Source organism: Natrix helvetica (assembly GCF_964273705.1).
Source record: "Natrix helvetica genome assembly, chromosome: 4".
Lineage (NCBI taxonomy): Eukaryota > Metazoa > Chordata > Lepidosauria > Squamata > Natricidae > Natrix > Natrix helvetica.
Genome location: NC_138550.1, coordinates 124,649,461 through 124,661,933, shown reverse-complemented (window position 1 = coordinate 124,661,933; position 12,473 = coordinate 124,649,461). Strand labels below are relative to the sequence as shown.

General features: G+C 47.8%; 1 protein-coding gene and 1 long non-coding RNA gene across 7 annotated transcripts in view; one reads left to right on the top strand and one right to left on the bottom strand.

Annotated features, from left to right (window-relative positions):
* Nucleotides 1-5,556, bottom strand: part of DSG2 (desmoglein 2) — a 30,714-nt gene extending 25,158 nt beyond the window's left edge. Inside the window, exon 1 of the mRNA XM_081951926.1 lies at nucleotides 5,386-5,556. Within this exon, the coding sequence (XP_081808052.1) occupies nucleotides 5,386-5,418 (33 nt within the window). The 5' untranslated portion in view covers nucleotides 5,419-5,556. The remainder of the gene's footprint in view (nucleotides 1-5,385) is intronic.
* The window catches only part of LOC309391446, a 95,270-nt gene continuing 87,833 nt past the window's right edge, over nucleotides 5,037-12,473 (top strand). For 5 of the 6 annotated variants that reach the window (XR_014175277.1, XR_014175279.1, XR_014175280.1 and 2 more), the window contains exon 1: nucleotides 5,580-5,677. This is a non-coding gene — a long non-coding RNA (uncharacterized lncRNA). Of the gene's footprint in view, nucleotides 5,368-5,579; nucleotides 5,678-12,473 lie in introns of those variants that run through there. The other variant, XR_014175278.1, reaches the window with a different exon arrangement.

Here is a 12,473-nt window from a genome sequence, read left to right as displayed (position 1 = left end):
AAAAACAAACTTGATACAATGAATGATTAAAATTAATTTCCTGAAATATTAGCCTATTCTGAAAACGATCGCATCTACTTATAGATACAAACCATTTTCTTTTCACAAAAGATTTATTTACGTGTGTCTGAAACACACTTACATAGAGAAAACAATGATCCAGAAATCCAGGCCAATGAGCCATAAACCTATGCATGGTTATTCTGTGGCAAGGTCCTTGAATTCAATGCATATTGAAGTATTATGCATATGGACAGATCTATTTAGCCCAATTTCCTTTATGTAAGGTAGGATACATGAAGTCCTTGTTATCCTCAGTGACTTCACTTTGAAGCAAGGAAGCATACTGCAGTGTGCAATCATTTTTATCTGCAGTCATCTTGTTCATGTCTCTACATGTATTTGCGTAAAGAGTGTCTTTCTCTTCAAGGGTGGGCATTTCCAAGAACAGCTTCCATTGGACAGTGGAAGTTGTTCAGTGCAGATACTCATTCTATATTATCCTCTGTGACAAAAAGCAGGCAAAATAAAAATAGTCTGGTAGGCTTCTGAGACTGGTAGAACTTGTTTGACCATAGTTCCTAAGTGACAGAGCAGTTCAGGAAATTAATTCACATTTGCAGGTGTTTTCATTTAAGTCTGAATACATGGTGGCACTTCTTTACAATGGGCAGTCATTACGACTAAAAGATTCAAAATATCTCCAAGCATTCCCTGAGACAGGAATACCTCTGTAATTCTAGATAATTACTCCTATAGCTCTGAATTTGAAAAATGGCTTAAATTGCATTTCTTCACATGCTTGTTTTGGAAATAAGTCCTATTTAAGTCAGAGAGAATAAGTATGTAGATCAGTATGTAAACTGCCTATGGCAACTATATACATTATTTAATAGCAGTGGAAAGATGGTAAGAATGGGAAGCAGAATACAAAACAAAACAAGTTAGAGGAGGGGAACTGAGACTAAAAAGAAATCATACATTTGTACCCTCAGTTTAAAATTCCCCACTCATCACACCATTTGGTTTTTCTATTTCAGTTGGTTCTGAAGAAAAAGTTTGCAATACAAAGAAAAAACAAGCATTGCTTATATGCAGTGATAACCTTTAGTGTGGAAAAATCTGGGGCTCAAGCATGAGAGGAGGAAGTATAATTAGATTAAGGTGGAGTTTCGTTCCTTCAGGAGTATTATGGAAAAGTGTTCTTTATCCAAAACAAAATTAATCATCCTCAGATCTAACAAGGCTGGCAAAGACAATATAATGAAATTAGCAACCTTTTGAACTCAGGGAAGAAAAATCTGGACTTCTGTTTTTTGTTTTCCAATTTCTAACATTAACAAATGTGAGAAGCCTCCAGTGATAAAGCTCCCACAACGTCTGAAAGCAAAAATGAAGTTAAAACATTTCAAATTCCCAACCAAGAGTTCCTTTTTTATACTGGGTGTTGAAAAGTAGCAATCAGGTAAGGTCCCAAAACTTGAGATACTCTAGAAACAAAAGATGTTGATCAGCAAACAATGTATAAAGAATTGGTGAATCTAAAAGAAGTTTTCTACTAACCTCTTTATCTATTCAGGTATTAGGATAATGCTTGATAAAGAGGTAATACATCTTAAAGGCAACTCAATTTTGTACTGGGGAAACAATGGGCTTAACCCTTATGCCATTTTTCGATTAAAATCCTACCCATTCTCTCTCTCTCTCTCTCACACACACAATTTTAGCTCTATCTTTTCCCCCCAACAAGATTAAAAGCCGCTTATAAGGAGGGACTTTCAATAACAAAATATTATAACCGAGTAATACATAGTTCAACTTTTAGGTAAAAATCCTCTACAGTTGATATTAATTTTGCTCAGAAAAACATGCAAGGAAGACAAGAACTAGCAAAATGGTTCCATCTTTCTAGCACCATTTCAATGGGTCTCGCATGTTAAAAATGAAGCTAGAAACCTCTTCTGAATGTAGAAGGCTCCCTGTGTAATGCTGAGTCTGGATTTCAACATTATGCATAATACCTTCACAACTGGTTTCCCATTTCAGATATTACTCCAAATTAAAACGAACAAGGAAACCAATATGGGATGATCACTCTACCTCTTCACTCCTTAATGCGGAAGTTAGACTGAAAATATCTGAATAGGACTCAAGTCAGTTGCATTTCAGGACTTTCGAAGACCTTCCGAAACTTAGCATCCATCTGGTCTAATAACTATTTTATGAAGGTGGCTAGTCAGATGCTTTGTGTTAGTCCACTAATGCTTTTGTTGCCCCTCAAATAATCTTGAGAAACATTGCTCTTTAACACATTTTATTTAGCTGCCATGACCAATATCCCTGATAAAGCTGATTCTCCATTAATTCAACTGATTCACTTTAAATTCCTTTTAAGGGAAAAGTTGACACCATACCCCATAGTAGCACATTCCAAAACGTCTATGTTGTGTAGAGAAGCATTCCTTTCTGTCTCTCCTGAATTTACTACCAGTCAGTTTCATGGAAAGAGTGAAAATTCTAATACCGTGAGAAGGAGCTGTAGTAATGATAAGAAGCCATCTTTCTCCATGTTGTACATGGCTTTTATATATTCCTCACAGAGTTATTCAGAGTTGGGTGGTGTGCAATTTAAATAAATTATTAACTTCCTTGATCTGTTCCATTCACTGTATTGGATTATAATATAGCCCATTATTTTTGGTATGGCTCTACTAACATGCTAAAAATATTTTAGACTGTCTTGGAGAATTCAAAATTAGGCAATCTACTGTGAGGTACTTCTCAGACTTTTTTCTTAATAAAGTGAGTTTCCTCATAAAGGAGTTATTCAACTATCTTTTTCTAAATCTTTTGTTGTTCCTTTTGTTTTGGGATTCTCTGAAAACAATTCTCTTAATTTTATTTGTAACTTCTGCATTAAATTTGCTTGTTTTGGTCACAAACAATATAGTTCTATGTATTTATTCAAGTTTCCTTATAATGGAGGTATACAACTGCCTTTTCCTAAATCTTTTGTTGTTCCTTTGTTTTGGGATTCTCTGAAAACAATTCTCTTAATTTTATTTGTAACATGCATTACATTTGCTTGTTTTGCTCACACACAATACAATTCCATACATTTATTCAAGTTATACGGCTGCCCAATTCATCATTGTGACTTTGGGGATCTTACAACAGTTAAAAACACAACAATGAAAAAAAAAACCATCATAACTACGAGTCAAGGTATATGCAAATATTCACAATGAAATCTCAGTAGATTGGATGCTCTCGGTGAGCTAACTGAAAATCTACTTAACTCTGTTCAGAGTCTGAAGCAATAAGACATTTTCCTTTGGTCAAATTTTGATCTTTCTATTTAAATATAAAGTATTAGCTTTTAACTCAGCAACTTTTACATTTTGGAAATTAAACTTCTGCAATAGAATTTAACATAGAATGATTATTTTTTCATTGTGGCGAGTTTCATAATTTTTTTATTGCAGATCTTCATGACGGCATAAAAATAGAAGGAAACGAAAATGACTGATAATAAAATTTCTCTAATAAGCCCACAATAGCTTTCCTTGATCAGCCCCAACTTTTTTAAAAGGAAAAAAAAAGTAATTATTAGTTAGAAGAAAAGGACAGGCAGTGTCACAGAGAAAAAAAGGAGGGGGGAAACAAAAATTGGTGACTTGCCACAAATTTTTCTCTTTCTTAACTTTTAATGCCATGGACACTTAAAAAAAATAGTTACCAAGGTTGAGAAACACTGATCTTTCTGGGACAGATATGCTGGGCATGAAGGCCAAGGTTTTAGAAGCTGAAGTCCAAAATCTGAATGGCACGGGGGGGGGGGGGAAGGTTGATCAAAACAATGCTGAAGGAAGGATAATATTTCTTTGAAAATGCCTGCTGTTTGAAAGATTGGAAAAATTCTACTTGTCAATATAAATGAAGTATTATGTCTCTTTCCCTGGGAATGGAGATGTTACCACAATGAGAAATAACAGGTAATGAACCTGTCTGCACCTTATTATCACGTAAAGTTTTGTCACCAATTATCTTTACAACTGTCTGGCAATTCTACAAAAATTATCACTTTAACATGTTCCATTGGCTGCCATCCCATGCAGAAGTTTCTTAATCGCAATAGCAGCCCTGCCAGACCAGGGTGGATAGAAACTTTCAAATACTGCCAAGAGGAAGCAAAAACAGCTGTCCCCTATAAAGAAGAAGGCTAGAGTTAATTCTACTTTCAATATGTGTGTGTGTGTGTGTGTATCATTCCTATCAGGATGATCTCACCTTATTTATAAATACAATTTCATGCCAATTGTCACATTCTATCTACCACCCTTTCCACTATTACTTTGACATATTTTGCATGGTTTTTCTAACCCGCCCCCATTGATTATTTGCTTGTACATGACCACATCCCATAGGACCAAGCAAGAGATTACTATAATCACAAATCAGCCTAGGATTACTGGGTGTATTTGAAATATTACTCCAACAACCATGTCACAAAAGATCCTGGGAATTCTCTTCCCCAGTCATCTAGAGGGCACTGCCTTTGTAGAAGGGGAAGTTCTAGCAGGCGATTCGAGGGCTGGAAGTCTGGTGGCCAATCTCTCTCGTCATCCCCAGAGCAAGGAACAACCATTCTCTGGAGCAGTGTTTCTCAATCTCAGAATCTTTAAATTGTGTGGACTTCAATTCCCAGAATTCTCCAACCAATGTGGTAGCTGGGGAATTCTGGGATTAAAATCCACATATCTTAAAAGGTGTTGAGGTTGAGAAACAGAGCACCAAAACTTCCTGAATTATACCTGCCTTCTTATTAGAATCCAAATTGATCTTCTAAGGCAAAACTATTAAAATGTAAGCAGAACTTGAACCTATAAGCACAACTTTCCAGATTTCTCCCTGCAAATCCAACCACTGAGCAAGCCAGTCCAGATTGAAGGCCAGCTGCTTCCAAGAAAGCGCATTATGTATACATAAAATGGCAGCCTCAACAAGTTCCTCGCAATACCAAACACCTCCGGACCTTCGCGCGAGTTTCTTTCCCCCGAAAGGCATTAAAAAAAAATTCCTCTTTGCATACTGCGATAAGCGCGATTAGCATCTCGAGTGAACCTCCTGAGGTTCAGGCGTTGGGTTCGCAGGGCGTGGCGCGGCTGCTCGACTGAAAGAGGAGCGGCTGTTCGGACCGGCGCCCCCATTCAGCCTACGATTCGCCCGCAGCGGAGAGCGCACTGGTTCCTGCGGTTCCTTTTCCAAACTCAGGGTCTCCCTATCGCCTCTTTTCTTTCCTCGGCGGGTATCTGAGGTATCTCCCCTTCCCAAGTGCCGGAGCGAGTTGACCGTCGGGAGCAACAGGTGGGCTTCCAAACTCACCGAGAGTATCCATAGGCCGAGGTATCCAGCCATGGTGCAGCCCCCCACGTCCTGAACTTTCGCGTCCTGAACTCCGGGTCGACGGCAGCAACCCTTTCCGCTCACCTCTCCGGAAGGGAAATAAGGGAGTCCGCTTGGAGCGCCTGGACTCTTGGTGGCGGCTTAACCCAACCCCTTCCCTGCTGGCGGGGAGTAATGAAAACAGGGCTGGTTACCAGCGGCGGGTGGGGCGGGGGAGAAGGAAGAGGAATAGCCGCGGGGCGGAGAATACCGGTCTGGAAGGGCACACCAGGTGGGTGCGGGAGTCCCGCCCGCCCTTTGAGTCAGGTTTCTGCGGGACTGAGAAGGGAAGGCGAGAGGGGGTGGTGGAAGTATTGACGTTTGTCTTTTAGGATGAAAGGGAAAAGAAAGAAAGCGGCCCCTTTTCTGAATATAAAGTGCGAGCCTTCAATGCAACCTGAGTTCCTTTTGCTCCAACACGGCCTGTTGCTGCTTGGCGGCAGCCAACTCTTCCTCGACTGTTGGGGGCAAGATGCTCACTCTGTAAACCGCTTAGAGAGGACTGTAAAGCACCGTGAAGCGGTATAGAAGTCTAAATGCTATTGCTCTCCTGCTATCCAGTGGTTCCCAACCTTTTTTTTGGGGGGGGGGGCATGTCCCACCTAAGCATGTCTAAAATCCTGATGCCCGCCCTGTGACATATAATTCTTACTTTACTCAATAAGTGTACTCATGTAGAGGAAGCCTAAAAGGCCATTAACTTGGTTTAAACAAGGTTCAAATTGCCCCCATTAAAAATTGAATTCCCCCCCCCCCTGTGGGGCCTGGGACCCACATTGGTGACCACTGTGCTATACTCTTGTTCCGGCGGAATTCCCGATCCCTTCCCTGTCCTCAATCGCCTTGAATTTCAGCTCCATGGGGAGTTTGGAGCCATCTTATTGCTTTATGTTTATCCGCTTGCTTTGAGGATACTCTCCTACACGTCTCTTTCTCTCTGTTGTTGGTCGATCCCACAGAAAACAATATGCCCAGAGGGTGGCGACCCAGACACAAGCATGCCCCTCTCCCCTCTGTGGGGAACTCAAAACAGTGTAACACGCAATCCGGGAAAACGGAGAGAGGAAAGGGAATTATAAAAGTTTTTCTTTTTTTACAACATGGCAGTTTCGTTTTCAGATTATAAACGTGGTCTGGCTAAATTATGGTTTTTAGTACCGGCTGCGGCTTGCAAAGGTTAACACTTGTGGGCCATGGCCAAATTGCTTTGCTTTCCCTTAGTGGGTTGAGACTTCATCAGTTTAGTTTACCTTCAAATCCTTTAAAAGTCCCTTTTAAGCTTGTGGTTGTCATAAACTCGGGGCCTGGATTAAGATACTTTGCGGGTCAAAAAAGGTGCACAAGCGATAGGAGGACGGTGGACGCTTGTTAAAGTAATTTGTTCTTAATGGCGAAGTGTAAGGACCCATCGCTGCTTTGGATTTGCTGCTAATAAATTCCCTTGAATGAGTTGTGAGTGGAAAGTGCTTCTCTTTTCGCTTTCTCCCTTGAATATTAAAGTTTTCCTTCCTTAATTGCTTTTTTATCTCTTGATAGTAACACTTTCTTTGCTGAATGGTGTTTTCTCTGCCAGTTAATGGTTTCCCCTAAGGTATAATTCAGACCAATTTCTGTAGGAAAATTGTTTCAGCCTATTGACCAGGGTTAATGCCTGCCTAATTTCAGCACAATCATTTATTTCTAATAGATCTTAAATTAATCCAGTAAAGCATGTTTTGTTACTAATACCAACTCCTGTTGTAAGGACAAACAGAAGTGAGAACATAACAGAATAATCGAGTTAGAAAGGATCTTGGAGGTCTTCTAGTCCAACCCCCTGATCAAGTAAGAGACTCTATATTAGTGGTTCCCAAACTTTTTCAGTCCACCGCCCCCTTGGTGCTACAAACTGATCCTCAGTGCCCCCCACCCAGTGGTGGAATTCAAATTTTTTTACGACCGGTTCTGTGGGCGTGGCTTGATGGGCGTGGCTGGGGGGAGTCATGTGACCGGGCGGTTTGCATGAAGGAATAAAGATAGTAACAGTAAAATTCAAAACTAACAGTTAATTGCACATTTATTCAAAATCCAATTTAAAAACCTTTGTAGTTAGTTAATTCAACAAAATTGTTGAACATGATCCAGTGATACCAGGTTTTCAAAGTCTGATAGTCATTTATCAAGAACCTTAGTAACTAGTAACATAGTAAACTTATTAAAATTTAGTAACTACTTCACTGTTCAGTAAATTCTTAATGTGATGGATGGGCTTGATAAAGTGATACCAGTTTCCCAATGTCTGGTTTTAAGTCACTTAGCAGGAGTCTTAAATCACCACATTCAGTAATCTGGAGTCAATCTCTTTGCTTGGAGGGAAGTTGGGTGACTGTAGAGTCCTGGCATGACGTCAGGCACTCTCTTGTATTCTGCCGGCAACAGCCAGGTCGCGTCTTATCCAATCAGACGCGACCTGGCTGGCGCGGGCAATCCCCGTGTTCGGATTGGCTGTCCTGTCTGACAGCTCGATATAAAAGCGGTCAGACAGAAACAGCCCGGGGTTTTTTTGTCCTCCTGTATTCTGCTAACGTTGTGCCTGTTAATAAAGCAGTTAAATTCTCCTCACGCCTCCGCCTGAGTTCCTGCCGACATTTAATACTGGCGACGAAGGTGGGATCCAGCCGCCGCTGACCCACCACGTTCCTTGTCGGCCGAACCAGCAGGGCTGAATTTTTTTTTCTCCTCTCGCTACCTCTCCGTGACACCCTGAGGCGAAGTGATGGCATCCCTGCCTCCATTCGCGCCATTCGGGAGCGCCGGAGAATCGTGGGAAGCGTTCCTCGAGCGCTTCGAATGCTTCCTCATAGCTAATGGCAAGAGGAACATTCCTGAGGAAGAAAAGTGTGGATTCTTCCTAAGCTGCTGCGGCCCATTAATGTTTGGCGCTGCCCGAGCCCTGGCAGCTCCACGACCGGTGCACACGCTCGACTGGGCAACCCTGACCGGCAAACTGCGGCACCACTTTGCCCCGACACCTTCATGGATCGCGAGGCGCTACGCGTTCCGGAGATGTGTCCAGACACAGGAGGAATCCATCAGCCAGTTCCTCCAATCACTCCGCACATCTGCTATGCAGTGCGAGTTTTCGAATATTGACTCGGCACTGACTGAGCAGTTCGTGTGCGGAGTGAAGGACTTGCGCCTCCGGCGCCGCCTGCTATCCCAGGCAGACATCACCTTTCAGGGAGCCATCGAGCAAGCCAGAGCCGCGGAGCTGTCCGATGCATCGATGGCAGAAATGTTCCAAATGCCGCCGCCACCTAGCCCCGCTGGTCGCACCTGCCTAGTGGACGAGCTGGTCCCGCTGCCTGACAGCTACGAGGAAGACGGCATGGTGGCCCGCATCAGCCAGCCAGCCAGGCGGCAAGCGCCTCCACGAGCCCGTGAAGGTTCCGTTGCCTGTTTGGGTTGCGGCGGCAAGCATGATCGCTCAGCTTGCCCCTTCAAGTCTGCTGTTTGCCGCCGTTGCCTGAAGAAGGGCCATCTAGCCCACGTCTGCCGGGCTCCCCTGCCGCTGTCCCAGCAAGACGACATCGCTCCAGCACCAGCGGCCGGCGTAGCAAAGCCAGCAGGACGGCAGAGCCAACAGCAGCGAAAACAGCGAGAGGGGTGTTTCGCTGTTGGCTCCGAGCGACAACCCAACCCTGCAGAGTCGGCCACCCTCGCAGCAGGTGCTGAACGCATCAAAGCATCGCTCCTGATCGAGGGCTCTCCCTGCACAATGGAAGTAGACTCGGGCTCTTCCCGGTCTCTCCTCTCCTGGGCAGAGTTCTCTCGCCTCTGCCCAGGCGTCTCCAAATCGCAGCTCTCTTCCCCGGACTCAGCCTTACGGGACTACCAGGGGACTTTAATTAATACCCTGGGTTGCTACCTGGTGCGGGTGGAATACGGGGACTTTTCTGGATGCCTGCCCTTACTAATTGTTGAAAAACCCTTGCCAGCCCTATTGGGCCTCGATTGGTTCCCTGCCTTGGGTCTCTCTGTCCATGGGGTTCGGCAGGTAGTGGCCACGCCTCCTGACGTGGCTGACGTCCTGGCTCAATATGCTGACGTTTTCGACGGACAGCTTGGGCAATACAAGGGCACCCCCATCTCCCTAAACCTCGACCCCCAGGTTGCCCCGATTAGGCTGAAGGCCCGTAGGGTGCCTTTCGCCTTGAGAGCCAAGGTGGATGCTGAGCTGGATAAGCTCATCGCGCAGGGGGTATTGGAGCCGGTCGACTACTCTAGATGGGAGACACCACTAGTGATCCCTGTCAAAGCGGACGGCTCCATACGCCTCTGCGCGGATTTTAAGGCGACCATCAACCTTGCTCTCCAGGCGAACCCCTATCCAGTTCCGGTAGTGCAGCACCTGCTCCACTCTTTAGGACAGGGCTGCATCTTTGCGAAACTGGATATGGCGCAGGCCTACCAGCAGCTCCCGGTGGACGACGAGGCGGCGGCCGCGCAAACCATCGTCACCCACCGTGGAGCCTTCCGTTGCCGCCGCTTACAATTCGGCGTGTCCGTTGCCCCGGGGATCTTCCAGAGCCTCATGGAGCGCCTGCTCCATGGGCTGCCAGGCGTGGTGCCGTATTTCGATGACGTCCTGATCGCTGCGAGCAGCCGATCAGGCCTCATCGAGGTACTTCGGAAGGTCCTCGATCGTTTCAGGGGCGCGGGTTTAAAATTGAAGCGCAGCAAATGCTCGTTTGCTGTGCCTAGGGTGGACTTCCTGGGCTTCACTATTGACGCCCAGGGAATTCACCCCACCCCTTCTAAAGTAGCAGCCATTCGGAACGCCCCCACGCCTGCCTCCAAGACGGAGCTGCAGGCGTTCCTTGGCTTGCTAAACTTTTACGCGCCTTTTCTCCCTCACAAGGCGTCACTAGCCGAGCCGCTGCATCGGTTGCTCGACCGATCGGCAGCCTGGCGCTGGGGCAGCCGCGAGGCGCATGCGTTCGCGGCTGTCAAAGAGCTACTGACGTCAGAGGCAGTTCTAGTTCAGTATAGTGACAGACTGCCTCTGACTCTAGCCTGTGACGCCTCCCCCGTGGGTTTGGGGGCGGTCCTAAGCCATCTCCTACCCAATGGTTCGGAGGCCCCCATTGCCTTTTATTCCCGGACACTGACTTCTGCGGAACGCAATTACAGCCAGATTGACAAGGAGGCTCTGGCTGCAGTGTCTGGGATCAAAAGGTTCCACGACTACGTGTATGGGCGGCACTTTACCTTGTTCACTGACCACAAGCCTCTCCTTGGGCTTCTGGCCGGTGACAAGCCGACCCCCCCATCCTGTCCCCACGCATGACGCAGTGGACAGAATTCTTAGCTGCTTACAGCTACTCCCTTCAGTATCGGCCTGGGAAGCACATAGGGCATGCTGACGCCCTCAGCCGCTGCCCGCTCCCAGTGACAGACCCCCCGACAGTGCCCTGCCTGTCGGTTTTGTCCATAGCCGACGGGGCGTTGCCACTCTCCTCTGGGGAAGTGGCCGCCCAGTCCAGGGCAGACCCCACCCTGTCCCAGGTCATTCAGTGGGTCCTGCGGGGCTGGCCAGAAGGGCCGGTGTCCGAAGACCTCCGTCCTTTCAAGGCCCGGCAGCTGGAGCTGTCACTTCACAGTGGGTGCCTCCTGTGGGGTGACAGGGTGGTGATTCCACCCAGCCTTCGCCACCAGGTGCTGGCTCGCCTCCACGAGGGCCATCCAGGCATAGTGCGAATGAAAGCCCTTGCTCGCAGCTATGTCTGGTGGCCCCGGATGGACGACGAGATCGCCTCCTGGGTGGCCGGCTGCTCTCCCTGCCAGCATTCCCGGCCGGCGCCTCCGGCAGCCGCGCCCAGGGAATGGGAACTGCCCCGGGGACCTTGGTCCCGCCTGCATTTGGACTTCGCGGGCCCATTCCGGGGCCAGGTGTTCCTGGTCGTGGTGGACGCTTACTCTCGCTGGGTGGAGCTCATCCTCATGAGGTCCACCACAGCAGAGGCTACAGTCAGAGCTTTGACTAGGCTTTTCGCCACCCACGGATTGCTGGACGTCATTGTCTCAGACAACGGCCCGCAGTTCGCCTCCACCACGTTCCAGGTCTTCCTGGCCTCGCAGGGCATCCGCCATGCCCCGGTCGCTCCTTACCATCCCGCTAGCAATGGCAGGGCGGAACGGGCCGTCCGCTCTGCCAAGGAGGCGTTGGGCAGGATGGAAGGAAGCGACTGGCCTTCAAGGGTGGCTGCTTACCTACTGGTACAGCATGCCACTCCTTGTCCCCTGTCCGGAAGGTCTCCAGCCGAGCTGCTGATGGGCCGGCGCCTGCGGACCACCTTGGATAGGCTGCACCCGCTCTATTCCAAGGAACAGCCTGGCAACCTGGGCCCCCCTCCCTGTAGTTTCTTGGTGGGGGACTCGGTTTGGGCGCAGGCGTTCTCGGGGGATGCCAGGTGGGTGCCTGCCACCATCACCTTCATAACTGGTCCCTGTTCCTACAGGGTCCAGTTACCTGATGGGACCGAATGGCGGCGTCACCTGGATCAACTGAGGCGCCGCCAGTCGTCCGGGTCCAACGACAGCCCTGCGAAGTCGACCGCCGACATCACTCCACCTGCCCCATCAGCAGCAGAGTTGTCTCACGGTGCCCTACCACCGTTGCCTTTTGGTGCCCTTCCACCATGGCCATTAGGCGAACCTCAGTTTTCCCCGAATATTGTTCCTTGGGACGCCGCCTCCCGGCCGTCCGCAACAGGGAACGCCCACCCCAATGGGGGGGTCCCACCGGGTCTGACCGCACTTTTGGCCTTCCCTAAATCAGGCCAATCCTACCTAATGAGTGTTCCGCTTAGCCCCGTCGCAAGCCCATCGTCGACCGCGCCCCCTCGGCCCTGCCTACCTTTGATTGAGTCTCCACCCGAGGATGTAGGCCTCAAAGATGGCGCCCGGAGCTCCACTCCCTTGCAGGAGGAGCTACCACGGGCACCTCCTTCCCCGTCGACGACGCCCGCAACACTGAGGCGTTCTGG